This window comes from Aotus nancymaae, unplaced genomic scaffold (assembly GCF_030222135.1).
Source record: "Aotus nancymaae isolate 86718 unplaced genomic scaffold, 86718_ANA_hifiasm-v0.15.2.pri h1tg000027l, whole genome shotgun sequence".
Lineage (NCBI taxonomy): Eukaryota > Metazoa > Chordata > Mammalia > Primates > Aotidae > Aotus > Aotus nancymaae.
In genome coordinates this window covers 2738793-2766199 of record NW_026988440.1, presented here as the reverse complement: position 1 = coordinate 2766199, position 27407 = coordinate 2738793, and the positions used below count along the sequence as shown (strand labels likewise).

Genomic DNA, 27407 nt, shown 5'->3' with positions numbered 1-27407 from the left:
TGCAGTGTTTCTAGGAAAGGGTGAGTCTCTCCACCTCACCTGAGATTTACTGACATATGAACACATATGTTTGGCATGATTTAAGAACCACTCACCTGCTGGCCATCTCTCCAGGTCTGGAGCCGGAGAAAATGATCTGAAGTTATAGCAGAAGAAATTGAGGTAGGATACTAAGAAAGCTTTTCAGGAGGGGGACTAGGCAAGAGGTGCAGCATGAGGGAATGAGAGTGAATGCTCAGTGTGAAAGGAAGTGGTGGGTGGGGTGGGGACTTCCTTCTTTGGGTCATCTTTGGAGGTGATTTGACAGCAAGGAACAAAGTGGCTTCAAACATTACACAAGTCTCTGGTCTCTTCTGTGTCCTGTTTTCTTTCTCATCCTTTCAGTGTGGAATCTCTATGACCCTGGGAGGGATGTTGGTTGGGAGAATGACCAGCTGATGGGGGTGCTGCTGTGATGATTGGTGGTAGGAATGGGCAGCAGTGAGCCGTCTAGTGTGACACTGTGGGAGAAAACAGTTCAAACTCCTACCAAACTCTCTCCACTGATGGCAAATCAGCGGAGATTCACATTGTAAGTTTATGGTGATCTGGCTTTTGGCCATGACATTGACACCTTGCCCTTCTAATTTTGGGCCCATAAAAATATTCACATAAGGCTCTCAAGAGGAAAACAGAGTTAGTTATTGCATCACTTGCTTCCTCTAGGTGTATGAAAAATAATTTCAAGTTTGACAAATACAAGGAAACTGCGGGGTCCATGTGAAAGCTGATAAGCTATTTCTGAAACTTGTGCAGAATTGTGGTTTCTGTGGTCTATGTCACGGCGTCCTTGATGGAGAGTGGGCAATTGCCTGAAGTTAGAGGCTGTGTCCTGTTCTCCAGGCTGCTCCAGGGCTTCCTCCTTCCAACCGGGCCTTCTTATCTGGGACTATTGAGGGCCACGGGGCTTCCAAAGACCAGTAAGGAAGGAGGCCCTGCAGACAGGAGGCTGACAGGGTGGGGACAAGGCCATGATCCCTTTGCATAAGGACACCCAGGAGGAGGGTGTCTGCCCCATCTGCCAGGAGAGGCTGAAGGAGGCCGTGAGCACCAAATGTGGACATCTCTTCTGTCGAGTGTGCCTGAAACAGCATGTGGAGAAGGCCTCAGCCTCCGGGGTCATCTGCTGCCCCCTCTGCCGGAAGCCCTGTTCTGAGGAGGTGCTGGGAACAGGTTATATCTGCCTCAACCACCAGAAGAGGGTGTGCAGGTTCTGTGAGGAGAGCAGACTTCTTCTGTGTGTGGAATGCCTGGTGTCCCCTGAACACACATCTCATCGTGAGCTGACCATTGAAAATGCCCTCAGTCACTACAAGGTAAGCCCGGGTCACAGCAGCCAGGGCCTGCCCCCGCCTCCCTGAGGCACTGCATCCTACATGTTCATCATGCCTGGCACCTCAGAATAGCTCGACAACGGACACTTCTCTTTGTTTCTTCTCTTCATCCTGTTTTGGACCCTTGTCTTTGCTTTTCTGTGTATATTTTGAGGCTGATGTTCCAATACATTAATGTGAGTCTGTCTAAAAGAGAACACTGTCACTGTGACGTCAGGGTCCCAATATGCTCATCTGTAGAATGAAGTAATTGTACTAACTAATGCAAAACGCTTTCAGGACTAAGACTGTGTGAATTCCTGGTTGATAATACTAGAAACTTGGCTAGAAATGTAATCAGGTTTTATATACACTAGTAATTATCCTGCCGATATATTAAAACCTGAAAGTTAGTACATAATTTTTTCTCTCTTTCTCTTCCTTCTGCATTTGTCTTTTCTTTTCTTTCCCTTTCTTTGCTATGGTAATTTTTTTTTTTTTTTTTTTTTTTTTTTGAGACGGAGTTTCGCTCTTGTTACCCAGGCTGGAGCGCAATGGCGCGATCTCGGCTCACCGCAATCTCCGCCTCCTGGGTTCAGGCAATTCTCCTGCCTCAGCCTCCTGAGTAGCTGGGATTACAGGCACGCGCCACCGTGCCCAGCTAATTTTTTGTATTAGTAGAGACGGGGTTTCACCATGTTGACCAGGATGGTCTCGATCTCTTGACCTCGTGATCCACCTGCCTCGGCCTCCCAAAGTGCTGGGATTACAGGCTTGAGCCACCGCGCCCGGCCTATTTTTATCTTATTCTATTAAATTTTCTATGACAAAAGTTACGTGCTCTAGATAATAAATTCAGAAAGCACTGAAAGGTATAAAGTCAAGACTAAAAATTTGTCTTCCTTTCTCCCTCCATTCACAGTCCTCAGAGGTAACCACTGTCAGATTTTTGTACATCCTTCCAAAAAATGTGAGTGTTTATAAATGCACTCTTAAAACACACACACACACTCAAAGGATTCTCTATTTTTTTTTCTGTAACTCAAACTTTCATTATCTAAAAGTATGTCTCGGACATTTTCCCATCAGCGTGTATAGATCTTCTGAATTCTTTTCAACAACTGTGTGGTATTGAATTCTATGAATGTACCATAAATTGGCAGACACTGGGTTATTTCCAAGCTGTTGTTTGGTTTTAAGATTACACAGAATGGCCGGGCGCGGTGGCTCACGCCTGTAATCCCAGCACTTTGGGAGGCCGAGGCGGGCGGATCACAAGGTTGAGAGATTGAGACCATCCTGGCCAACATGGTAAAACCCCGTCTCTACTAAAAGTACCAAAAAAAAGTTAGCTAGGTGTGGTGGCACGTGCCTGTGGTCCCAGCTTCTCGGGAAGCTGAGGCGGAAGAATCGCTTGAACCTACGAGGTGGAGGTTGCAGTGAGCTGAGATTGCGCCACTGCACTCCAGCCTGGCGACAGCAAGACTCCATCTCAAAAAAAAAAAAAAATTACACAGAATGTTCTAATGAATATCATTCAACATATATATTGGAGGATATAGACTATCCAAGATATATTTCAGTGAGAGCATAAGGTAGGAGTCTAACTTTAGTTTTTCCAAGTTATAATCATTTGTCCTATCACCATTTATTGAATGATTCATATAGTTTCCCCACTGATTTGAATGCCAATGTTATAATACACCATATGTGCATATTTTATTCCATATTTCCTTGATTCTCTGTTTTGTTCTATTCTGTCTATGCTTGTCTATAAGCCAAAGTATTTTAGGCACTTTATCTTTACAATCTGTTTTAATGTCAAATATTTTGATAGAACCCTCACAATATTCTTATTTTTCAGAATTTGTGCAGATACTTGTATATCTTTATTTTGCCAATTAGCTTTAGAATTTTTTATCAACCTTTCCCCTGACCCCAACCCAGTTAGAATTTGACTGGATGATTGACAATATTTTCACATGGTGTCTTTTTATCCAATAGTGAAGGCTGAATTTCCAAAATCTTCTTTGAGATACTTGGCTTTTGGAGAACATGTTGTTTTTTTTTTTTTTTTTTTTTTTTTTTTTTAGGAATCATCAAGGTAGCATCTAATGCCCTGGTTGATTTATAGCAAATATGGTCCATGAAATTCAGCAGATTTATGTATAGCCAACTTTTTTTTTTTTTTTAAGAGAGAGAGAGAATAGGAAGGAGGAAAAAGGAGGAGAAAGAGAGAGAGAATGGGGAGGACAGAGAAGGAAAAGAAAGAGGGAGAGAGAATGGGAGTATTGCTTTCTTGCCCAGGCTAGAATGCAATTTAGTAATGGGTATTGAAAACCTCTTTTATACTGATAATTATACTTAATGATGTAGTCAGGAAGGAATAAGGGAAGAAGATAACAAACAAACAGCCAACCAATATTTAATTTAAACCTATGAAATGCTATGCGATTACTGAGGAGTGATTTACTTCCAATTATATAGTCACCTTTGGAATAGGTGTGAGGTGGTAATGTATGTTTTGTGTATTTGAAGTGGAGAGTTCTATAAATGTTTATTAAGTTTACTTGTTCCGGGTCTGAGTTCAAGTTCTGAATATCCTTGTTAATTTTCTATCTCATTGATCTATAGAATCGTTAGCTCTTCTTGTTGCATTGATCCTTTTGCCATTATGTAATGTCATTCCTCGCCTCTTTTGATCTTTGTTGCTTTAAAGTCTACTTTATCAGAGGCGAGAATTGCATCTACTGCTTTTTGTTTATTAGTTTATTTTTACTCTCTGTTTGATTGGTAAATCTTCCTCCTTCTCTCTGAGTCTTTGTGTATTGTTGCATGTAAGATGGGCCCGGATGCAGCATACCGATGGGTTTTGGCTTTTTATCCAATTAAAATATATATAAGTTTAATACCGGCGTTTGATGCTAGCTGGCTGTTTTGCCCATTAGTTGATGTAAATTTTTTATTGTGTTAAAGTTCTTTGCTTTTTGATATATTTTTGGAAAGGCTGATATTGGTTGTTCCTTTATATGTGTAGTGCTTCTTTCAGAAGCTCTTGTAAAGCAGGCCTGGTGGTGGTGAACTCTCTAAGTACTTGTTTGTTCGCAAAAGATTTAATTTTTCCTTCGCTCATAAAGCTTAGTTTGGCTGGATAGGAAATTCTGGGTTGAAAGTTCTTTTCTTTAAGGATGTTAAATACTGGTCCCCACTCTTTTCTGGCTTGTAGGGTTTCTGCTGAGAGATCTGCTGTAAGTCTGATAGGTTTCCCTTTATGGGTAACCTGACCTTTCTCTCTGGCTGCCCTTAGTATTTTCTCCTTCATTTCAACCCTAATAAATCTGGCGATTATGTGCCTTGGGGTTGGTCTTCTTGAAGAATATCTTTGTGGTGTTCTCTGTATTACCTGGAGTTGAATATTACCCTGCCTTGCCAGGTTGGGAAAATTTTCCTGAATGATATCCTGAAGAGTATTTTCCAACTTGGATTCATTCTCTTCATCACGTTCAGGTACACCTATCAAACGTAAATTAGGTCTTTTCACATAGTCCCATATTTCCTGGAGACTTTGCTCATTCCTTTTCATCCTTTTTTCTGCATTCTTGTCTTCTCGTTTCATTTCACTGAGCTGGTCCTCGACTTCTGATATCCTTCCTTCTGCTTGATCAATACGACTGTTTAAACTTGTGCATGCTTCGCGAAGTTCTCGTGTTGTGTTTTTCAGCTCCATCAATTCACTTATATTCTTCTCTAAATTGTCCATTCTCGTTAACATTTCGTCAAACCTTTTTTCAAGGTTCTTAGTTTCTTTGCATTGGGTTAGAACAAGTTCTTTTAATTCACAGAAGTTTCTTATCACCCACGTTTTGAAACCTGCTGCTGTTATTGGAACACACGTGTAATCTATTAAGCCTTGTTCCGTTACTGATGAGGAATTGCAATCCCCTGTAGAGGGAGAGGCATTCTGATTTTGAGTATTCTCTACCTTTTTACGCTGGTTTCTTCCCTTCATTATATATTTGTCCGTCTGTCGTCTTTATAATTACCGACTTTCTAACTGGGTCTCTGACGTCCAACTTGTTGATTCCCTGCGCCGAAATCTGAGCAATCCACTGAGCCGGCCAAAACAGCGGTGTTAAGATTGATGGTGCTTTTCTGCCCGGGAATCTCCGGACTCTGCACCAAGAACTGGCGTGCTAAGGCACCAGCAAAACCGCCACGTCGGCCACAAGAGTCGCCCTGGTGACCCGTGGAGCTCCTCCACTGGGAATCTCCTGGTCCGTGAGCAACTAATATTCGTCTGAAAGTGTGGCGTCCTCTCGTTCTTTGCGCTTTCACTGGGAGGTACGTGCCCGAGCTGCTAATCATCAGCCATCTTGGATCTCACATGTTATGATATAAAATAAGAAAGTGGGAAGTCCATATTGGAAATGACTATGGAAAGGTAGAGAAATAATTCAAAAAGCCAGTTTTTGAATTTTTTAAAAATTATTTTGCAAAGTTCTACTTAGTTCTAACATCATTTCCTCTAGGCACACTGTCCACAGAGAGTGGGGTGGGGGATTTCTCACCTGCCGATGAGGCAGCATAAGATGGAGAAATTTATTCCCCTCACTAAATGATTTATTCAGGTCTGTACTTTGTGTTAGATGTCATGCTACGCATTGCAGGAAGTACAAAGATGATTCATAATTCTTGCTTCAAATCTGACTTTAAATAATGACAAGAAACCTAAAACAAATAAATAATGATTACATTTGTTCATTAAGTAAAAACTTAATAAGTTCCTGCTGTGTGTGAGAAACTGCAGTATATGCCAGGAATCAGTGAAGACAGATACCATTCCTTCCACCAGGAGTTTGCAGTTTAGTAATGGAGACACAAATAAGTAATCAAAGAGCTGTAACATTTTATTAGTTAGGAAGAAAATAAGCAAGGATCTGGGATAGACAGTAACGGGTGGCCCATGTCCATGTAGTCAGTGAGGGCCTCATAGAGGAAGTGATGTTGAAGCTGAGGGCTGGAAGAAGAGAAATTGACCAGTGCAAAGACTGGGCGGCAGGGAGTGCATTCAGATGCCCACGCCTGGGAAGTCTTGTTATATTTGAAGAATTTATCATCAGAGTTTGATTCGACAGGACTTACTGATAGATTAGAAGTGGATTGAAGGAAGGAGAAGGGTCAAAGACAACTTCATGAGTTTCTGGTTTGAGAAACTGAGTGGATGATGTGAAAGATAAGAACTTGGTAGAACAGGTTTGAATGCAACATCAAGAGTTTCATTCAAGACAAATTGAGTCCAAGTTAAGACACATCAAAATAGGATCTTAGATATGCAACTGGGTCACAAAGCTATATCTCCAGAGTCATATTCCTATAACCTAGAACAAAGATCTGTCAGGACAAAGACAATATTTAAATCCAAGGAAAGTGGGCACAGTGGCTCATACCTGTAATCCCAGCACTTTGGGAGGCTGAAGTGGAAGGATGTCTTGAGCCCAGGAATTCAAGACCAGCTTAGGCAACAGCATGAGACACTATCTCTACAACAACAACAATGAAGTGAAATTAGCAGGATTTTTTTTAAAAAAAAGAACTTGACAATTTGGAGCTGGGTGCAATGGCTCATGCCTGTAGTCCCAGCTACTTGGAAGGCTGAGGTGGGAGGACTGCTGGAGCCCAGGAGAGTGAGGCTGCAGTGAGCTGTGATTTTACCACTGCACTGCACTCGGGATGACAGAGCAAGATCCTGTCTCAAATAAAGAAACAGATAACCAAGAAACCAAGGAATTGATGTAATAGGCTTAAAAGAGGCTAGACAGAAAAGAAGTTTCAGGGTAAGGTTCTGGGAAAGGCCATCATTTAGATGTAGGTAGAGGAGAACCAGCAAAGAAGATGTAGGATGAGTTGCCAGAAAGGCAGAAGAAAAACAAGGGTAATGGAGTCCCAATTGCTAAGACAGAAGGGTATTTTAAGAGATGACAATAGATTGCATTGAATGATGCTAATACTTCAGTAAGGTGGTGGCAGAGGCATGGGAGCTGGGTTGAGAGGAGGCACACTTCTTCCATAGTAGTAATAGGGAACAAGAGAAGGTGTCTGCAAGTGTACGTAGTTTTGCAGTTTTGGAAATGCAGGTTTTGTTCTGGTTTTTATTTTCTCAGTAGTAAGTGAGAAGGGAGCATCAGCAGTATGGGTAAGGTCAGGATGGATGTGAAAGGTTTGAAAAGAAAGATGGTGTGATGTAGTCTGGGAGAGTGAACTCACAAGAGAAACTATGTAGGGTTAGCAGACAGCATGGAGCACCAACTTGAAGTCTGAAATGTTTAACATGTTTCAGGAGGCTGCCTGAGGACAGACAGCCAACAAGAAGTGATGATACATTTTACCAAGGATAAGGAGTTGTCTGAAAAGTAATAGAGAGAGAGGGTTAAGGAGTTGAGGGTATTTCTGAAGAAGTGATTGTAATGGTGGACCCTATGTGTACTCATGGATATTGAGAGTATACTTTTGAAATCAAGGAGTTTTTTTAACTGATTTTTTCACTGTATCTGTATTTATTTAAATTAAACTTTGTAGATTATTACAAATTATGTTATTTAAAGAATCACATAATCCCTGACTATACTCTAAAAAGATTGAAAAATTTATAAAATCTACAAATTCTTATTTGTATACCTGTTTCCTCACTGACCAACCAATGCCAGCGTCAATCACGTCAGTGTATTTTGCTGGTTTAGTGAGTGAGTGACGATGATGTACATTGTTTTACTTTGCTTGATTATGAATGCTAGTGGTGAGGCTTTTATCCCTGAAGACTCGATGTCTGCATTTTCCCCTAGAATCAGGGCATAAATTCTACATGATTGCATCAAAGTAGTTTATCTTTTGGTTAATGGGCTACATTAGTTGTGTTTAACCTACACTTTGTTTTTTTTGAGGCGGAGTCTTGCTCTGTCACCCAGACTGGAGTACAATGGTGAGATCTCAGCTCACTGCAACCTCCACCTTCCCAGTTCAAGCGATTCTCCTGCCTCAGTCTCCCAACTAGCTGGGACTACAGGCATGTGCCACCATGCCTGGCTAATTTTTTGTATTTTTAGTAGAAACAGGATTTCACCATGTTAGCCAGAACGGTCTCGATCTCCTGATCTCGTGATCCTCCTGGCTCTGCCTCCCAAAGTGCTAGGATTACAGGCTTGAGCCACCACGTCCAGTCTTTTAATGTGCATTTTTTTAATTCTGTTATTTCTTCTTAATTACATTTTTGGGCAAAATTTTAGAAAATTGTATTTAAATTGGTTTTATTCTTTTTTACAATATAATCTTCATGTTCTAAATACACAGAAATTTGTCTAATATGAGTGTGCTGCTCTGTTTTATTTTTAAAGGTTTATTCATTCCTGGCTTACTTGGAATTTTATATAGTATGTTGTGTGAAGGATGACTCCATGTTAATTTTTCTTCATTCTGGTATCCGGTTGTCCCCAAAGCATTTCTATAATAGTGAGTTCTTTCCACATTTACGTGTTGTTTCTCGCTTGGCATAAATTAAGTTCTTATGATGGGTTTTTTTTTCTTTTATTCTAGTCCATTGATTATTCTTTCTGTTATTCTGATATGATTATTTGAAACACGTTACTTGATGGTTTATTTTTAAATCTAGCAGCATTTTTGCCATTTAACAATTTTTATTACCTTACATTTTTGCTAACAGTTCATTAAGATGAGTGCTTTTTTACAATGTTTCTAAATTTTACAGAGCATTCCCTAAGGTTTTAATGGTTATTGCATTAAATTTGTTGATTACTTTAAAAATCATAACTTTTGGGATTTATTTAGTCTTCTCAATCAGTACCAAGATACATCACTAAAAGCTTTCCACTATGCATTTGAATCAGATACTAAATTTTCTCTACTTAAACCTCATGTGCCCTGACTCTGTTGAGGGTACCTATATATTTTATAACATTATTTTTTTGACAATTTGTATTTGAAGATTCAAATGAGGTTCTTTGCTGAGCTCATGTATTTACTCATACATTTTTTAAAATTTTTCTGACATTTTCTAGATCATAATCATGTGAGTGATATTGTAAATCCACATTTTGGGACACAGTTCTATAAGGAGCATGCATTTTGGAAGCTGTTAATTTTTCTTTCTTTTTTCTTCTAATGTCAGGGATAGGTACTTCTTGTCTGTTTAATGCCCTTTTTTTGGCAGATTTTTAAAATTTAATGATTTAATCTGAATGTCTGACAGAATTTTAAAATATTCATTTAGATAAGACAGGCCTTCGACTATTTTCTAGATTTCAATTTGTCTTTATTTCACTAAGGAATATTTTGGTAGGTGGAAGTGTATAGAACTTGGTTTTTCAATTCTAATGAGTGACTTATTTATATGCTATGCACCCATTAAATATTTTAATGCAAAAATTGGTGAAAAAGTATTTTTTAGAAACAGAGGACTTTCCTTACTCATTTTGAATATTGTAAATGATATGAATGTATTATCTTCAGTTGTTCTATGCTTTTATCTTTATTGCTGTTATCTTTGCCTTCTTTTTTCATTTACACAGTGCCTGTAGTTGACTTTATTACATTTTAAACTGCCAGATAATAGGACTGTGGCTTCTTGAACTGGACCTTAACAGGTCTGAATTTGACAGGCAGAAACATAAAGCATTCTGGCAGAGGGAAGTAAAAGACAGGCCATGAGGAGGTGTGGCTGCACGCATGTGTTCAGGAAGCAGAAAGCAATGCTGTGTGCTGGTGAAGAGAGCGAGGAGGGAGAAGAGAGAGAATCCGGGACAATGTCCACTCGGGCTGGGTCACAGGGTGCCTTGGATGCTGGGTGAAGGAGTTTGGGCTTATCTTTGTTAATCAGAAGCCATTTTGAAGGGAGGAGTAACATCAACAAAGGTGAAATATGACAGATTTTAAGCTGAATGGCAGGCACAATGGCAGCTCCAGTGCCGGAAATATGAAGGTCAAGAGGAGTGGACTGCAGAAGAGGGTGGGGAAGGGGGCAGCATGTTTGATTTGACAGTATCGATTTTGAGCTGCCAACAGGGCAGTAGGCAATACTTAGCTCTCAGTTGGAAGCATGAGATGGACTGCTGGGGAGAAAGATTTGGTTTTGGAATTATAACATCTGAAGCCTCCAGAAAGGAACGCTAAGGACATAGTTTGAGATAGAAAAGGGTTGAGGAGACAATTTCAAGGCTTCTTTTTACAGGAAAAATGAAGAGGCGAAGAAGCAGTGGCAGAAGGCACAGGTCTAGGAAGGATGGGGGTGGAGAGGTGGTCCAAAAAGGCACCTGCAGATTTCGTGGCTGGAGATCCCAGGTGACCTTGGAGAGAGATGCCTGAAAGGAGTGATGAGAAACAAGGCGGCTGGCTGAGGAATGATGACAGGGAGGACGTGAACAGAGCAAGACCAGAAGACTTGACTGTGAGGGCAGAAAGAGAGTAGATGCAAGGGGTGGAGACTGTGCTTTTCAGGACCTGAACTCATGTGCTCACACAAACAATTCTATACCAACCCAGCCTGCCACCTTCTTCAGCAAGACCCATGAGCAACATCCATGTTGCCCATTTATTACCTCCCACTCCTATCACTTTTTATTTCCCCCTCTGCTGAGAAATGCCTGCAGGTAACACCCAGTGATGTGACACATTTTTAGTAACTTCATGGTGACATCACTGTCTTCTCTGCTTACTGCAGCTTTTCGTTTGCCAAATGCCCTTGCTCACCCCTCATACACACAGTCCTTTGACCTTGATTTCACCAGCAAAGTCTCAAGCCAGAAAGAACTTTCAGTTGTCTTCTCCATCCCCCGACTTCTACCAGTACATCAACAAAATCTCCTCAAAAAAAGATTCTTTTAAAAAATCTGAAGTGGGAAAGATTTAATGAAACACACACTTTCCAGCTAACAGTGCATCCTGCTCTTTAGTTCACAAATCTGTTTCTCATTTTGTTTTCCATTTTATCATACACCCTCCAACCACCTCCCTGAACCATGGGCAGCCATTTAAAGCATTTGTTGTTATTTTTGCTTCTCTTATAGGTCATCAAAAACCTGAAAGCAAAATTTTTTAGAAACTCAAATCATTCATTATCTTCATAGCTTCAAGGACACAGTGACCTATCCAGATACTGATTTAAGATTGAGGGAGAAGGCACTGCGGCCAGGGCTATGGGTTTACACCTAGTAAAGGGCTCTGCCTGTCATTCATCCTAGTGAGGACCAGGGATCAGCGGTAGCAGAGGCTTGCTATCGCCTCTTTTTTTTTTTTTGAGACAGAGTTTTGCTCTTGTTCCCCAGTCTGGAGTGTGGAGTGCAATGGCGCAATCCTGGCTCACTACAACCTCCGCCTCTCTGGTTCAAAAAATTACCCTGCCTCAGCCTCCCAAGTAGCTGGGATACTATTACTAATTTTTTTTTTTTTTTTTTTTTTTTTTTTGTATTTTTAGTAAAGACGGGGTTTCACCTTCTTGGCCAGACTCTGGTCTTGACTCTTGACTTCGTGATCCATCTGCCTCAGCCTCCCAAAGTGCTGGGTTCACAGACGTGAGCCACCACACCCGGCCACCATCTCCTCTTTAAGGCAATTCTCTCCCTACTGGCTTTGCTTGTTAATGTAAAATAGTAAGAAGTGCTAGAAGACTGTCATATAACTTTCATATGTTGAGAGAAAGCACCTTGAAGTCAAGTAGAAATGGTTCTGTTGCTAGCTGTTATTTTTCTGTAGTAATAAGCCTGTAAAAAAAAAATACCCATTACTTTTTTCCCCACCATTATCCAATAAATAAACTCTCAAGTTCCTTACTCCAACCATGATGCTCTAAATGCATTTCTTTGTAGGCAGAATTTTACATCAGTTTCATCCTGGGATCAGGCTCCCTTCCGTGTTCCACTGACTCTCCCCAGGGGTTGCCCCCTCACTCCCAGTCTGACAAGCAGGTGTCTGTCTCTTTAGGAACGACTCAACCGCCGGAGCAGGAAGCTCAGAAAAGACATCGCGGAACTTCAGAGGCTCAAAGCTCAGGAGGAGGAGAAACTGCAGACTTTGCAGGTGGGTTTTTCAGATTCCTGGGAAGGACTACCTGGAGTGTTCTCAGGGGCCCTTACTTACTGTCCTGCACATCTGTCTGTCCCTGGAGCAGCCTGATGTGGGCAGATGGTCATGGAGGCTGAACCCTGGGTGTTGGTCTTGGCATCAAGATTTGCTAAGTAAGTGGCCTAGGCAGGTTAAGCACTCTGATCTTTTTTTTTTTTTTTTTTTTTTTTTTTTTTTGAGACAGAGTCTTAAGAGTCTCGCTCTGTCATCCAGGCTGGAGCGCAGTAGTATGATCTTGGCTCACTGCAACCTCTGCCTCCTGAGTTCAAGCAATACTCCTGCCTCAGCCTCCTGAGCAGCTGGGATTACAGGTGCCTGCCACCGCACTGCCTGATTTTTGTATTTTTAGTAGAAATGGGGTTTCACCATCTTGGCCAGGCTTGTCTTGAACTCCTGACCTTGTGATCCACCTACCTCGACCTCCCAAAGTGCTGGGATTACAGGCGTGAGCCACTATGCCCGGCCATCTAAGCCCTCTGATCTTTATGTGATTGATATGTTAAATGATAACCAGTCCTGCTCTACCCGGCTCACAGTAAGGATCAAAGGAGACTAGTATCTCCTCCACTGAAAATTACTGCACAAGCCATAGGCCTCTGTTTCTGTCTCTGACAGTCTACCTTTGCATCCTGTCACATGGCATCTGTAGATGTTCAGTGTGAGGCAGAAAGGGGAGGTGTCCCTGCCTTTACGAGAACCACAGCTGCCTCTGCAGTACCTGTGACACACAGCAGAAACACTCTAAGGGGAAGAGGGTTGAGGAATCAGCATTTCCTGCTCAGATACTCAGAGACTGTGAAGGGCCAGGAGGGAGCCACCTGACACGGAGTCTTAGGGAGCCCCTTTCCTGTAGTTTCAGGTAGACTACGGGAACCACAGGCTGGAGGCTGAGCTGGAGAGGCAGCACCAAACTAGGGAACAGCTGGATGACCTCCTTCAGCAGCGGCCGGGCCAGCTGGAACACATGCCAGCAGAAGTGGCCAGAATCTCCAAAGCAGTAACTCAGCTCAGCAACCTGGTCATTGATCTGGAGAGGATGGCCAAGGAGTTAGACACTAACACCCTGAAGGTGCATACCCTGAGGCCTCCCCAAGGGCTGGGATTCTCCCGGATTGTAGGCAGCCCATCTGCATCACCCTTCTGGGAGGTGTAAGAGGGAGGGGCCCATGTGATATGTGGTGATTTGTGGTAGACAATGCTTGTTCCTGGCTACAGAGTGCTGCTGCAGCAGAATGGGTACAGAACAGGGGTGTTGCTATGTTCCCCCAGTTCTCAAGGTGGGACCCCATAGTGGCCTCTAAGAGTGAATTGGGAAAGGAATTTGGAGGTGATGGGAACCTGAGAACCGATTATGATTCTCACTTCTTCTCTCTCCTAGAATGCCAGTGACTTACTGAACAGGTATGAGCTGTCCCTTCTTCTTTCCCACATGTGCATATAAACCCACACAACATAGACATGCACAAGGTCAAGGAGACCCACTGCTCTGTTAGCTTTTGTATCTTCATGCTACATGGCCAATTGAATATATGAATATATATTAATCTATGAAGGATTTCTTTGTTTCTAGGAGTGCTCCACAGAAACTAGAGGTTATTTATCCCCAGTTGGGGAAAAGAGTCAATGAATTGTTTCTTCAGCCATCCTCAGAAGTTCTGACCTGTTCATCTCTGGGACACCTCACTTCAGGCTCACCTAAGCCTCCTCTTTCTCCTTCCTCCAACCTGCCCAGGCCCCCATTAGATCTACCCAGTGCATCTTCAGGCCTGCCAGCTCCTGAACATGTCCCCATTTCCTGATGCCTGACACTCTGACTCTTGGATGATAGCCAGCCTCCTTCCAGGACAGGCTCATGCTTGTGGCTGCCACTGCAGAGGTCAGGGTCCATGGTCTCCAGGACTATTTGTGAGATCTCCATTTGCCTGTGAACTGATGGTAGTGCCCTTCTCTCGCAATCTCATTAAAATAGGATCCTCCAAGGATCTGGATGGCCCGAGCTCACCAGTGATGACCCCACCTCCCATATGGAGCCCAGCTGAGCTCCTGCAGTACTTGTTGTCTGTACCACTTGCCTGGCATTTATTCATTATTGTTGTGGAGGATAGACTCAAAGACATCCCCCCTCGGTGATCCTCTCCTCTTGGTTTGGTCCCAAGGTGATCCTCACCTTGTTCGGTCCCCTTCCCTTGAGTGTGAGTAGGATCTGTGACTTGTTTCTAATCAATAGAATATGGCAAAGGTGATAGGGTGTAACTCTGGCAACTGTGTTCATTGTATAGGACTCCTTCTTGTTGGCCAACTCACTTAGAGCCCCTCCTAGGAGCCAAGAGCAGCCAACAAGAAGCAGAGGCCCTCAGTCTTGTGGCTGCAAGAGCTTGAATTCTACCAACAACCCGAGTGATCTTGGAAGCAGATTCTTCCCCAGCTGAGCCAGATGAGAACCCAGTTCAGCCAACACCTTGATTACAGTCTTGTGAGTCCCTAAGCTGAGGACCCAGCAAAGCTGTGCCAAAATTTCTGACCCACAGAAACTGTGAGACAAAAAATGTGTGTGGTTTTAAGGCAGTAAATTTGTGGTAATTTTTATGGAGCCATGGATAATGAATACAACTATATATTAGTCATCTGTGCATAAGCCTCACTTCTTTGGGTGAGCAGGGATCATACTGTCTGTGTCCTCATGTCTAGAACAGTGCCTGGCTCACAGTTGGTGTTCAATAAAATTTTAAATGTATGTATAAACGAATTAATTAGAAAGCAAAACGGACCTTCTTAATCCTCTGTTTAAAAGGAGCCATCGATTACCATTTAATCAGTATTTATTGAGCCCTCGATGAAGTAGTCAATACCGTACTTTGAGGTATAAGGAATAAAACATGGCCACAAGAATAAAACAGGCCATGTGGTGGTGCAAAGAGTACAAACTACAGAGTCAGACTTGAGTTTAGGTCTCGGTCCTGACAACTAATTCCTCTGTAACCTTGGGAAGGAACACCCCTGAAGTGACAACTAGCAGTTCCTGCATCCCAGCTGAAGCTAATGTCACCAAGAGAACTTGTACCAGGAGTGGGAGGAGAATGGCAGCCCGCAGGGTCCCTCCACAGGAGAGAATTTTGTTATACTGAAGACCCAGGCCCCCTATGGCTCCTTCTGACATGACCACAGATGATCGGGCCAGGGGTGGGTGTCTCAACAGCAGATGGTTGGCCAATCGAGTCCGTGAGGTCACCTATCAAGAAAGGCCTTATCAAAGAGGGACAATAGTAATTAACTGAAACCATCAGGTCCTCTTGGAGATTCAGAAGGGGTCCATGGTGAAAGTGTCATCAGTTGGCAAGAAGAGCAGACACAGAGAATCAGAGCTGCATGTGTAGCCACCATGTATTGGAGCAGGTGTCCACCACCCATGCTGCTGAGAGGCCGCAGGAAGATTCAGTCTTCACACTGCCTTGGACCTCGAGCCCCCTTCTTACCAGTAGGTCTTGGGCACACAACATACCGCTGCATAATGATCATGAGCACAGACTCAGGAGCCAAAGCACCGGAATTCAAATGCTGACTCTGCTACTTACTATCGGCTGATTTGAGACCAGCTGCTTGACCTTCACATCTCAATTCTCTTAAGTACAAAATGGGGATATTAATAACAGCACCTACCTCCCAGGGTGGTTGTGAGAATTAAACGAGATAATATATACAAATATTTATTATGGGTTCTGGCCAAAATGAGTTCTATGTATGTTATTGTTATCAACATTTTTTGAATCTCTAGTTCTTCCTACAGGAAGGAGTGGTGACCCCACCAACTCATTCACCCTTGACATAGCTTCTCATGAGGCCTGGCTCATGGTGGAAAATCCATTTTCCTTATTTCTATGCCTGTTCTTAAAATAAACTTACGTATTATTGAACTAACTTGAGTGGATCTCACTTCTTTGCAATAGAAAGTGTTGCTACCATGGAAGCTGTGAAAAATGAGGTGTAAACTGTGGATGTTACAAGTGTGCAATAGCCCTTCAGAGTCAGAAAGGGCAGCTGGGACTCGGGGGCCTCTAGACTTGAGCACTTCCTGGGGAGGGAACCCAGAGTTCCACTTCCGGCCAGCAGAGCAAGGAGGTTTGTTAAGCTACCTTACCTTGAAGTTACCAGGTTTTAGGATGTATCCACTTCTCCTGTGCTGACTGCATACTCCAAAAGCAAGTAAACTTCAAGGAAAATTACCCTAGGGGAGAAGCAGGTGCTGACAGACCAACATCAGTGTTTTCACTTAGGAGCAGTTTTATTCCTCAATGTGAGACATAGAAATTGTTTTCACTGACATATAACTATTAAAAGAAAAGAAGAGAATTTAAAAAGAAATATAAATTGTATTTCTGAAACCAAGTCACTTGTGGGGTGTAGCCAGCATTAAAATAATCACTAGGACCCATGCAGGTATCTATCTCTGAATGAGGCAGTACAGCACAGCGGTTAAGAGCCCTTAGGTCAGACACGGATTAACTGGTTGCATGATCTTGGCTAGCTACCAAGATAGAGTGACACAAGGTGTGTAACGCTCCCCAGCAGCAAGCCAGGATCTTTATACACATACATTTTAGAGGGTAATAGTCCATTTAAAAGACACAGCTAAAGCTGACAAAAATAAACAGAAAAATAGGATCTACTTTTTAGTGGAATCACAGGTTTGGGTACTTTGGACATGTTTTATCATTATATAGGCACTTGGATGTGTCTATATTTTTTTGAATATACAACATTTTAATGAGATACTGCACACTCCCAGGGAAAGCAATTCAGTCGCTAATCCTTGGCTTCTGATCATATCTTTTTTACCTGCTGAGCTAAGGATGAACAGTGGAACTTCTCAGTTGAATTCTAAGGTTGGGCCTAAGCACGCTATGCCCTCTGCCTTTGAGATTGCACCCTGATGGGCCCCCTCCTCCCAGAAGACCTAGTAGGGAGATGATAGAGTGGTGTAGTTTACATCTGAGCAGAGAAAACAGAGATGATGTTAAAAAGACTGTCAGCAAAAGGCATGATTATGCAAAAGAAAATACAATACTGACAAGAACTAGAAAATAAAACATGGTCACTGTTCCATCCCATTTCTCAGATGTCACTACAGTAGTCTCCACTCTTTAGGCTAAAGGTCACAGGTCATCCAACTTATGCCCTGGCCTCCTTCTGGAATTCTTTTACCTAGCAATTTCTGAGCCCACAGCTGAGCTATTTGCGACCCATTTGCTTCCACTATCCCATTTCTTGACCTCATTGGTAATCAGCTGATCAGGAAGACAATTTCCCCAGGGGTAGGGTGTGGTCCTTGAGTTATGATTTATGGCTATCCCTTATGTCCCCCTGCCCCCAAGTCCTGCACCTTTACCTCAGCCAGAAGGGGCACCACCAGGAGGAAGGAGGCAGTGAGTGTTATTGGCTGGGGATGGCACACATCTGTCCATGAAGACAATGGAGATGCCCCAGTGCTCCATGGGTCACAGGTCATCCAGCCAGTTCTCTGCTGTTTCCTCTTCTTAAGATGCTTCTTCCCCTCTTTTCCTTATTGACCATAGGCATCCTTTAGACCACCCCTTTCAGAAAGCGATCCCCCCACTCACCCTCTCCCTCCAGGCTGAGCTATGCCCCTTCCTCTGAGCTTCCATGATGCTGGGGTTGGACCTCCCATAGCACCCACCACACTGTGCTGTAATTTCCTCTTTATGTTTCTCTGTCTTCCCAAGAGCTCTTTCAGATACAGAACAGGTTTTGTGTTGTTGTTGTTTTTTTTTTTCTATATATTTTCAAATCACCAGTGGCTACCACACTGCTTGGTTCATGGTTAACACGAAATAAATGTTTCTAGAGAATGTGATTACATGAACCCTAATATCATTGGAAGAAAACAAGATGAAAAGAAGTGACGTCTTGCTTAAAGTCACACAACTGGTTACAAGGCTGTTTTAAGAACCCAGGTCTTCTGACTCCAAATCCAGTGCTCTTTCTATGCAGCTACTTCCGTGCCTGACAACAATGGTGATGAGGAGAGCTGGCGGCAGCCTGAGTCCCCAGGTACCCTGGCCATCCACTGGGCATTGGCGAAAGGTCTTGATCAGTAGATTGAGTGTCCTCTCCTCTGTCCCTTACCAACCGGCCCTATCCCATCTTCTAAAGCAGTAGTTTCTATTCAAGTCTTCCAGGTGACCCAGCCAGGGATTAAGTCCACATGGTACTTGAGTTGATTTGAGTCCTGTACTTAGAGGAGGGTAGGTAACTGCACCTTCTCAGGAGCTCAGGGAGAAACTGGACCCTCGGCCCCAGAGCCCAAAGAAGGGAATGACCTTCCTAGTGAAGGAGGCAGTGAAGGTGTAGATGGGCTCACGGGTGACAGCGTTGGTGAAGGTCACCCAGCCCACCTCATAGTCAAGAGACACCCGCACCTGCCGGGGCTGCTCCTTCAGGGCCAGCCGTGTGGGGAAGGAGCCCAGAGCAGAGATGAAGCCCCAGGCCAGCCTCACAGCCCACACCCCCTCCTCTGGCCGCAGCCGAAGCTCCCCCTTCCGCTGCACATCCTCGCTCACCACGCCCACCGTGCAGCTGCCCCCGTGGGCCAGGTCTATACTCACCACCCACGTGTGTCTCCCCCCTGTGATGCCAGCATGTGCCAGAACACAGGTGGCCCGGTCAAAACGCTGGGGGTTGTCTGGCGAGTTCTGCCATTTGTAGGAGAACTGAGCCCGCTGGCGGTCCTCGGACAAGAGGAGCTTGGGGTGGGAAGTCTGAGGGTCTAGAGAAATGTGAGCTATGGGGATAACCAAAAGGGACAGGTGTCAGCAGACATGCTGTTACCTCCAAGGAAGCCCTAGAAACTTCCCCCGGGACCCACCCGTTAGTGTTATTATTACCAAAACCACATATAGTCCCTACGTGGACCAACAATGTGGCATCACCTGGGAACTTTTTAGATATACACTGTCAAAATCTGCATCCTAACAAAATGCCCAGGTGATTCGTGCACATGGAAAGCCTGAGAAGCCTGCCTCAGAGGTTGCGACAGCTCTTGTTTAGTTCCATGTGGTCCTCGGGAAAGCTCTTCTGCTCACCATAAATTGATTGGCTTCCAAAGCTGCGTGTGCCTGCTCGGATCTCCTGCTGCTGATACACCACATTCTCCGCTCTTCCCATCTCTATCCCAGAGGGCAGAGACATTTCTCCTTTCAGTCCAACCTTCATGATTCCTCCCCGCTTTCCTCCCAGAGCACTTGTGACTCATTTACAGTCTTCCCTCCTGCCAGGCTCTCTGGCTCACCCCCGGGTTATTCACTCTGCCTCAGTAATTCTAAAACTGTCCGAGTCTGAGGACCACATTTTAACACCAATGACTTCTGCAGAGCCTTGCATTTTGTTACTTTAGTATTCATAAGTTGAGAAGCTTCTGTAAATTCAGATCCATCCATGGGTTACAGAACCCCCTCCAACAACTCCATGACTCCCAGGGTCTTAGGCTGGTTGACTGAGAAACAACAGCCTTGCAGGGTCCATTCTGTTCATTTCTTTCCCACCCACAGGCCACCTTCCTTCTGTCATCTGTGAAATCACATCTGAGAGGAAGCAGGGGTTCCTCACAGTTCTAAAGATATGGTTATAAACCCAGATCAAAGTTCCCTTTATCCAGAAAGCATTCCCAGATGGACCTTATCCCATTCTGCGTTAATCTTTCTATCTACTCAACAGGATTTCCATGTGCATGAATCACCAGGATGTGAGCTTCATACCACTAATGTGGTATGTGTGTGTGCTTGTCCTTTCTTCATGGTTCTCCTGAGAACCGTACAAAGAATGTGACAAACACACACACACACATATATACACACACACATATGTGTGTGTACGTATATGTATACACACATGTATTCTATACACACACTGGGGGTTGTCTGGTGAGTTTTGTCATTCATAGAACTGAGCCTGCTGGACCCTCAGACAAGAATATACATATGTACACACGTATATATACAGTTATGCATATATGCTATACATATGATGTGTATATGTATGTATGTATGTTATGACTATTGTAGTGCCCAATATAGAATCCTGCAAAATTGTCTCTCCTTTTCAAAGACTTCTCATTCTCTCCCACTCTGACATAGGCTGCTTACCTGGCTCATAGTCCAACTCAAAGCATAGTTTTTCTGTAAAGAAGAAATAAAACAGGGTGATATTTTATTAGTCTTACAAAACCATCAGACACTTGACGATGAGAAAACTGAGGCCCAGAAGAGGGAAGGGACAAGAAGAATGAAGCTGGAATCCTCTAGACCAGTGGTTCCAAGCTTGCATCAGAATCACCTGGAGCACTTGCTAAAACACACCGGTTTCAGATTCAGGTGCTCTGGGGTGGGGCTGAACATCTGTATTTCTAACAAGCTCCTGGGCGATGCTGCTGCTGCTGCTGATGGGAGCCCCATTGCCCTAGCTCGAAGCAAGCAGGGATCGTGTCTGCCTTGCTCACCTTTGTACCCGCAGAGCCCAGGACAGAGTAAATGCTCAAGAAATATCTGCTTAATGAATAGAGAAGTGGGTTCATTTATTTATTATTATTATTGGAAATAATTCTGGGGAGAGTCAAAGGTCAGCTTCAGGGTGACCAAACAATCAGAATAAGTGTTGATACAAGTTAGGGTCACCTCTGCCACCAGGGTCCAAAAAAGTAGTGTTAAGGTTACTATCAGTTAATAGTATAGTAATGCCGGGGGCATTGATTAGAGTAAAATTTCCTTTACTGTCAGGCCACTGGAAGTATTTGCAGGAAGTGAACTTATGGGAAAAGTCGTTCTAAGGTGACATCATTGTGGGTGAGTCATTTAAAAATAGGTGGCATCATTCCTTCTGTCATGGTTAGTGAGGGAGTGGTTGGCAGAGAGCCATATCCCGTTCCTCTCATTCCAAACACTCCCCACTCCCCTACCACCACTCCCTGTTCCGGAAAAGGAAGGGGAGCGCAGTCTCTACAGGACAGTCCAACTCTGACAGCCAGGCTAGCAGAAGGAAAGCAAGGAGGAGGGAGGGAAGAGCCAGCTACCACAGAGTAAAGATAAATACTGTCGCTGGCTATTAATTAACAGTGTTCATTATCAAAAACTTATCATGTATTACAAATGGTGCTGTGGGATTTTTTAACTTATTAAGAATGATGTATTGTTAATCATTATTTTTCATATTGCTTAATGTCCACTGATCAGATTTGTTGAATATTTTTAAATCAGTTTAACTTTTTTGCCAGAAATATTCACCTTTATTATCTTTCTTCATTGTCACGATATCCTAATAGGCAGATTTCATAAAAATCTGCAAATAAGGAAATCAAGGCACAGGAAGGACTAAGCCTTGCCAAAGTCACACCTCTCAGCAGCGGAGCGTGGAGGCCACTCCTAAGCCCAGGCTTGATGCCCACCTGCGCTCTGTGGAGGCCTGGGGTCCTCTTACCCAGAAACATCTTCATCTCCCTCTGCAGTGGGAGGGCCTGCTGGGGGAAGTCCCGAATCCGCTGGCCCAGCTCTCGGGACACAGCCTCTGGTTTCCGGCACTTTCTGGTTTCACATCTAGGAGCACAGAAATGGTTGGGTCTGGGAATTATTATCCTTAATAATGTCTCCAGACTCAGCCGGTTGTCTTCTAATAGGGCATGAAGGTGCCACTTTCTGCAGGCAGACATACTTCCTCTAGGATGAACCCTACTACCCACTTTTGGGCATCTATGGGTATACCTGAGAATGCATTTGAGTATGTTGAAGTTTATATGTAAATTTACATCCTTAAGTGAAAATGTTATGTATTTGTATGGCAATATCTAGGCATGTGGTGCACGTATGTATTTTTACATGGGAAAAGAAAGAGGAACTATGTTGCTTACCTTATTAGAGTGCTTCTGATATCCTAGGAGAAAGAGATACCAGGGATTCAGTTTCCAGCCTCTCCTTCCCATTTTCCTTTTATTTTCTTTCTTTCCCTTTTTTTTTTTTTTTTGTTTTTTGTTTTTTGTTTGAGAAAGGGTCTCACTCTGGTGCCCAGACTGGAGTGCAGTGGTGTGATCATGGCTCACTGCAGCCTCAACCTCCTGGCTTTATGCGATCCTCCCACCTCAGCATCCTGAGTAGCTGAGACTACAGGTATGTGCCCATGCCTGGCTAATTTTTTTTTTTTTTTTTTGTAGAAATAGGTTTTGTTATGTTGCCTAGGCTCTTCCTACTTTTTTTATGACTGGAAAAGACAAAATATATTTCTAGCCCTAGACAGGAAAAGGACAGGGCTAGAAGTCACAGAGCATTAGGACTTACCCATCTCTAGGAATCAGAACCCAAAGCCTTTATTTTTTAGATAAAGGTGGTGAAATGACCTTCCCTTGCTCATTAGAGGCAAAGGTAAGTCTCATACAAAGGTCTTCTGTTTCTCAGTCCTGAGGGCATCCTTCTAAGTCATGCTGCCTTTCCAATGCCTTGTGGGGACCCTAATGTCTTTCCTCCAGTGTGAGGAAGTCAAATAGACTAGGACAAACTTCCTGACTGACTGATGGATGGTGACGTTTACATTACAGAGAATGGTTTGCAGCATACTCAATACTTTTCAAAGTGCTACTTTCACTTTCATCTTACTGTTGAATCCTCACAAAAGCCACGTGAAATATTTAAGGCAGGTATCCTCCCTATTTGGCAGATGATGGGATGGAGAGATGGAGACCAGAGAGCAAAAAGTGACCAAGGAACTCTTGGAAAAGCAGGACTAGAATTGAGACCTATTGATCCTCTGACCCACCTCCCACCTGCCCTACAGAGGGAGACATGGCTTAGGCAAGGCAGAGATGCAAGAGCCACAGGACAGCACAGGTGGGGCAGGTGCAGGTTCAGGCCTCACCGTCAGGAGCTCCCTTGCTGGCCTCTCATTCTTCTCCTCCAGTTCTTCAATCAGAGCACTAAACCGGCAGATCTCCCCAGCAACCAGGAAATCAAATTCATCCCGTTGCTTCAAGATGTCTCCATCCAGGCTCTCCAACTGTGCTAAGAGGATGCTCTGCTGTTCCTCTAGAAACTTGCTCAGATGTGAAAACTCAGAAATCACCTGCTGTCTCTTGGTAGACACCTGAGTCTGAGGGGGCAGGAGGAGAGCCCAGGAGAAAGTTTGCTTCCTCCTTCTCCCCTGCTCCTCCTCCTCCTCTCCTGTCCCCAGGCAGATCTGGAACTGTGTCATGGTTTCCTTTTAACCTGTCATCCCATGTCTGGGAGCAAGATTCATAGTACTGCCTCAGCACCATCTGCTGTAGCTTCTAAAAGGGGTAGGGCTCAGAGGAGGTGTAAGGGGAGGTGGTGGGGGCACCCTACCTCCTGTCTTGTATGAAAAGCACATTATATGCACAGCCCTGAGCTACTTTACAGGCGTGATCTGGTTTAATGTTTACAGTAATTCAATGATTTTTACTCTCCATTTTACAGATAAGTAAACTAAAGTTGGAGAGTTGCTTGAGGTCATAGAATTAGTGTCAGAGTCAGGATTTAAACTCATAATAACTTCAAAGCCCTATAATCTATGTTGCCTCAGTTTCAGGAAGACACTGGACCCTGAGGAAGGGGAGGGGCCCTGGGGAGGGGTGATGACCTACCAGGAGGACTTGTATCCTTTTATTTTCTCTTGACTGGATTTCTTGAATCTCCTCTCTTTCTTTTCTTAGACACTTAAGACACTTTTGTATTTGTTCCTAGGGAGAAGGAACATAAAATACTCAAGATGGAAAATGATTTGTTCAGGGTTGTCATGTCATCTGACCCTCTGCCTCCAGGAATGAAATGGCTCCAGGAGAGTAGTCTCTTCCTTAGCTGACAATGCCCAAGCCTTCTCCGCCCTGACAGCTTATGCCCTGACAGACTCCCTTTGAGTCTTGTTCCTCTTCATTTGTCTCAAAGACTTTTGATCAGGACTTTCCCCCTTTATCCTGTGCCATTAGAGGCTGTGACTTGGTTTTCCCACTTGAGTCTTCCTTCAGGCTAAACATCCTACTTTGTTTTGCTTCAGGTAAGTAGTGTCTGTGGTCAGTCCTGAGCTTGATATGCCCTGCACTGAAATCATTCCAAGTTTCCAACTCATCCCAAAGAAACATGTGCAAATAACAACCCTCCCTTGTTACTGGAATCAATTACCTGTGTATGACTCCAGAAGGGAGAAGAAACTTGGGTAATGTAAAAATAATTGATAAATTGTTTTAAAAATTATTTGCTCCAGAATAGTTAGGAATAGTACACACACATAATAAATATGTGTGTTCAAAGATACCTTAGAATTCTTACTATCAATTGCTAATTAGTTAAGACATCCACACCCAGACTTGTACTAAAATACAATTCATAGACAATGCATAAACAACTAAAACCAGCACACACTCATTTAATGACAGATAAAATGACATTCCACATATATTTACCCAACCTGAATATATGTAAACACGAATTTATTTGCAAACAGCAACTCTCAGTTACACTTACACACTCAAATACATACACACTCAGACTCCTACCCAAACACACCAGACACACTTCTAAACATGCAAACATTAACACATGTACACACTGTTTGTACAATCATTTCCTCAAATACAAACTTCAGACACACCTGATCCATGGCACAGACACACACACTTGTATTTTGGTCACTCATTCATTCAACAAGTATTTGTTGAACTCCCATTATCTGTTGGCCGCAAGTGAACACAGAACACACTCAAAAAAAACATAAACACAAATTTCCATGCCTGGTCTACTGCCTGGGTGATCACATAAGTAAGGAAAAAGAATTTGGCCTCAGGGTGGCCTAAATAATCCACAACTCTGCTGTTTCTCTTAGTCCAGTCCACCCTGGGATCCCCCAGTTCCCCTTTCCTACCCTATAGGGAGCCGCTGCATCCTCCAGGAAGCGCATGGTGTGGGTGGCATGCTCCCCAGCCTCTCGGCACACCACACACAACTGCATCTCATCATCCTCACAGAAGAAGTAGATTTTCTCTCCGTGCTCCTGGCAGACATCCTCCTCTCCCAAACGCAGTGTGGACACCAGCTGGAGGCGCTCGATGTTCTCCACCACGTTAGCCAGCTGCCAGTTGGGCCGGAAGCTCCCAGGACGGAAGGGTTCTTTGCAGAGTGGGCAAGTAGGGGACTCCTCTGGGTCTGGGCCTGGGATCTCACAGTAGCGGGTAAGGCAGCCCCTGCAGAAGTTGTGGCCACAGTCGATAGTGACCGGCTCCCTCAGGGTACCCTGGCAGATGGGGCAGTTGACTTCATCTGCCAGGCTGGTCACAGAGGCAGCAGAGGCCATGCTGGTACTGCTGCTATGGCTTCCTCAAAGTCACCCTCTCTGCTTGGCCAAGGGGAAAGGGCTGGGCCACACACTCACACACCCATATATGCACATGGCTGGACACAGGTACATATGAAACATGCACCAGCACTCATATTGTCACACACTTGCATCTCTGGCGGCCAGGGTGTTATTCTTCTGCCAACAGCAGAGACGGAAAATAGCAGAGGAGAGGAAGGAAGAGGGGCTCACAGCATTTCAGAGTTGACCTTAGATGACCATAATCAGGAGTTGACTGTTCCTTTCTGTCCATCCAGAGACACTCCAGTAGAAGCAAAGTGGTGATATGCCAACTGCCTACTTTCAAAACAAATATTCGTATGGGGCCAGGTGGGAGACTGGGTCACAGAGTGGAGATGCCACTCCAGCCTTTCTGCAATGTGGCCAGCTGTCTCCAGAGAGATTGGAGGTATCAGCCAGTCCAGGGTTTGCCCATCAGCGAGCATGAGAATGTGGGGACTCAGATAAGGTCCTCGTGCCAGGGTGTACACTGCACCAGCAACTTCAATGGTGATGCCTCAACTGGCCTGCTGCAAGCCTCAAAGGAGGCTGAAATATTCCCTATGCTGGGGAGGGGAAAGAAAACTAGTAATGGCCAGAATTTACTTACAATGACAGTACATCTTACATTGATATAAACAATTTAAAAATATGATCTGATTTCTGCATCTGCTCTGCAACATTAGTGCTATTAGGATCTCCATTTTATAAATGAGAAAGCTGAGGTCCAGCCAGGTCATTCGGCTTGCCCAAGGCACACGAGTAAAAAGGTAAGTGACTATAAATAATTTGCTGTCAAATGTATGTCTTCCAAGCAATGCTATTCAACATAAATGCAATGCGAGTCATATATGCAATTTAAAATTTCCTAGAAGCCATATGAAAAGTCTAAACAGAGAAAGTAATTTTAATGATGTTATTTTATTTAGTCCTATATTTCCAAAACATTATCATTTCAATAGGTGATCCATATAAAAAGTTATTAATAAGATATTTTACATTTTTTTCATTTGTGCAAAGCCTTTGAAATCTGGTGTGTATTTTACACATACAGCATGCCTCCATTCAGACTGGCCACATTTCAGTGCTCAGTAGACACGTGTGGCTGGGGGCTCATTCATGTACTGGACAGTCTAGCTCTGAGCTGCACTTGTGGCAGGAAGAGCAAAGATCGGGTGGGACGGGGAGGTGATAAAGTTATTAGTGAAAAAAGAACAACCACAGGGGGCTGGGCTGATCACCCAGTGGGAGAATAGGGGAAGGCCTGGTTTTATGCACAGATGTGGGTGAGTGGATGAAAAACCGTGGTGCTGATCTTGATCTTGGCGTGGGGTGTGGGAAGAGCATAGGGCTTTAAGCCAGGAGACTGGGATCGTCCCTGACATGAGACTTTCCAGCCCTGTGACCTTCAGAAAGTTACTTTACCTTTCAGTTTACATTTCTTTCTCTGTAAAATGAAAGTAATAATGTCTGCGTAGAGGGTTGTTAAAATTGAATGTGATAATATAGAAGTACCAAACCTCAGATAAATGT

The 27407-nt window shown here is 43.7% G+C and overlaps 2 protein-coding genes across 6 annotated transcripts; one reads left to right on the top strand and one right to left on the bottom strand.

Annotated features, from left to right (window-relative positions):
* TRIM40 (tripartite motif containing 40) lies at positions 1-16394 on the top strand. The gene is made up of 6 exons (XM_064380637.1): positions 1-162; positions 706-1355; positions 12339-12434; positions 13333-13548; positions 13858-13880; positions 14050-16394. Exons 2-6 carry the CDS (start codon positions 1011-1013, stop codon positions 14276-14278), a joined length of 909 nt encoding a protein of 302 aa, XP_064236707.1. The 5' UTR covers positions 1-162; positions 706-1010; the 3' UTR covers positions 14279-16394.
* TRIM10 (tripartite motif containing 10) lies at positions 15378-26930 on the bottom strand. Of its 5 annotated transcripts, none has more exons than XM_064380633.1 (8): positions 25404-26930; positions 24130-24225; positions 23388-23618; positions 22390-22412; positions 21963-22078; positions 20636-20668; positions 19100-19275; positions 15378-15708 (listed from the first exon to the last, which is right to left on the bottom strand). In XM_064380633.1, the coding sequence occupies exons 1-8, from the start codon at positions 25830-25832 to the stop codon at positions 15424-15426; spliced, it is 1389 nt and encodes a 462-aa protein (XP_064236703.1). In that variant the 5' UTR covers positions 25833-26930; the 3' UTR covers positions 15378-15423. The 5 variants fall into 5 exon arrangements, with proteins under 5 accessions (XP_064236703.1, XP_064236706.1, XP_064236704.1 ...); XM_064380636.1 differs by lacking the exon at positions 15378-15708 and adding an exon at positions 18262-18561 and having other exon boundaries at positions 25404-26919; XM_064380634.1 differs by lacking the exon at positions 15378-15708 and having other exon boundaries at positions 18560-19275; positions 25404-25722; positions 26067-26929.
* Positions 26931-27407: the final 477 nt, after the last annotated feature.

What these genes read in the sequence shown, in the direction of transcription:
- TRIM40 (XM_064380637.1), top strand. Translation starts at nt 1,011, where the DNA reads ATGATCCCTTTGCATAAGGACACCCAGGAGGAGGGTGTCTGCCCCATC. An exon ending in ATGCCCTCAGTCACTACAAG is followed by an intron (nt 1,356 to 12,338) that starts GTAAGCCCGGGT and finishes CTGTCTCTTTAG; the next exon opens with GAACGACTCAACCGCCGGAG. An exon ending in GCCAGTGACTTACTGAACAG is followed by an intron (nt 13,881 to 14,049) that starts GTATGAGCTGTC and finishes CTTTGTTTCTAG; the next exon opens with GAGTGCTCCACAGAAACTAG.
- TRIM10 (XM_064380632.1), bottom strand. Translation starts at nt 25,832, where the DNA reads ATGGCCTCTGCTGCCTCTGTGACCAGCCTGGCAGATGAAGTCAACTGC. An exon ending in ATGCAGCGGCTCCCTATAGG is followed by an intron (nt 24,226 to 25,403) that starts GTAGGAAAGGGG and finishes CCTTCTCCCTAG; the next exon opens with GAACAAATACAAAAGTGTCT. An exon ending in GGAGATGAAGATGTTTCTGG is followed by an intron (nt 20,669 to 21,962) that starts GTAAGAGGACCC and finishes TCTTCTTTACAG; the next exon opens with AAAAACTATGCTTTGAGTTG.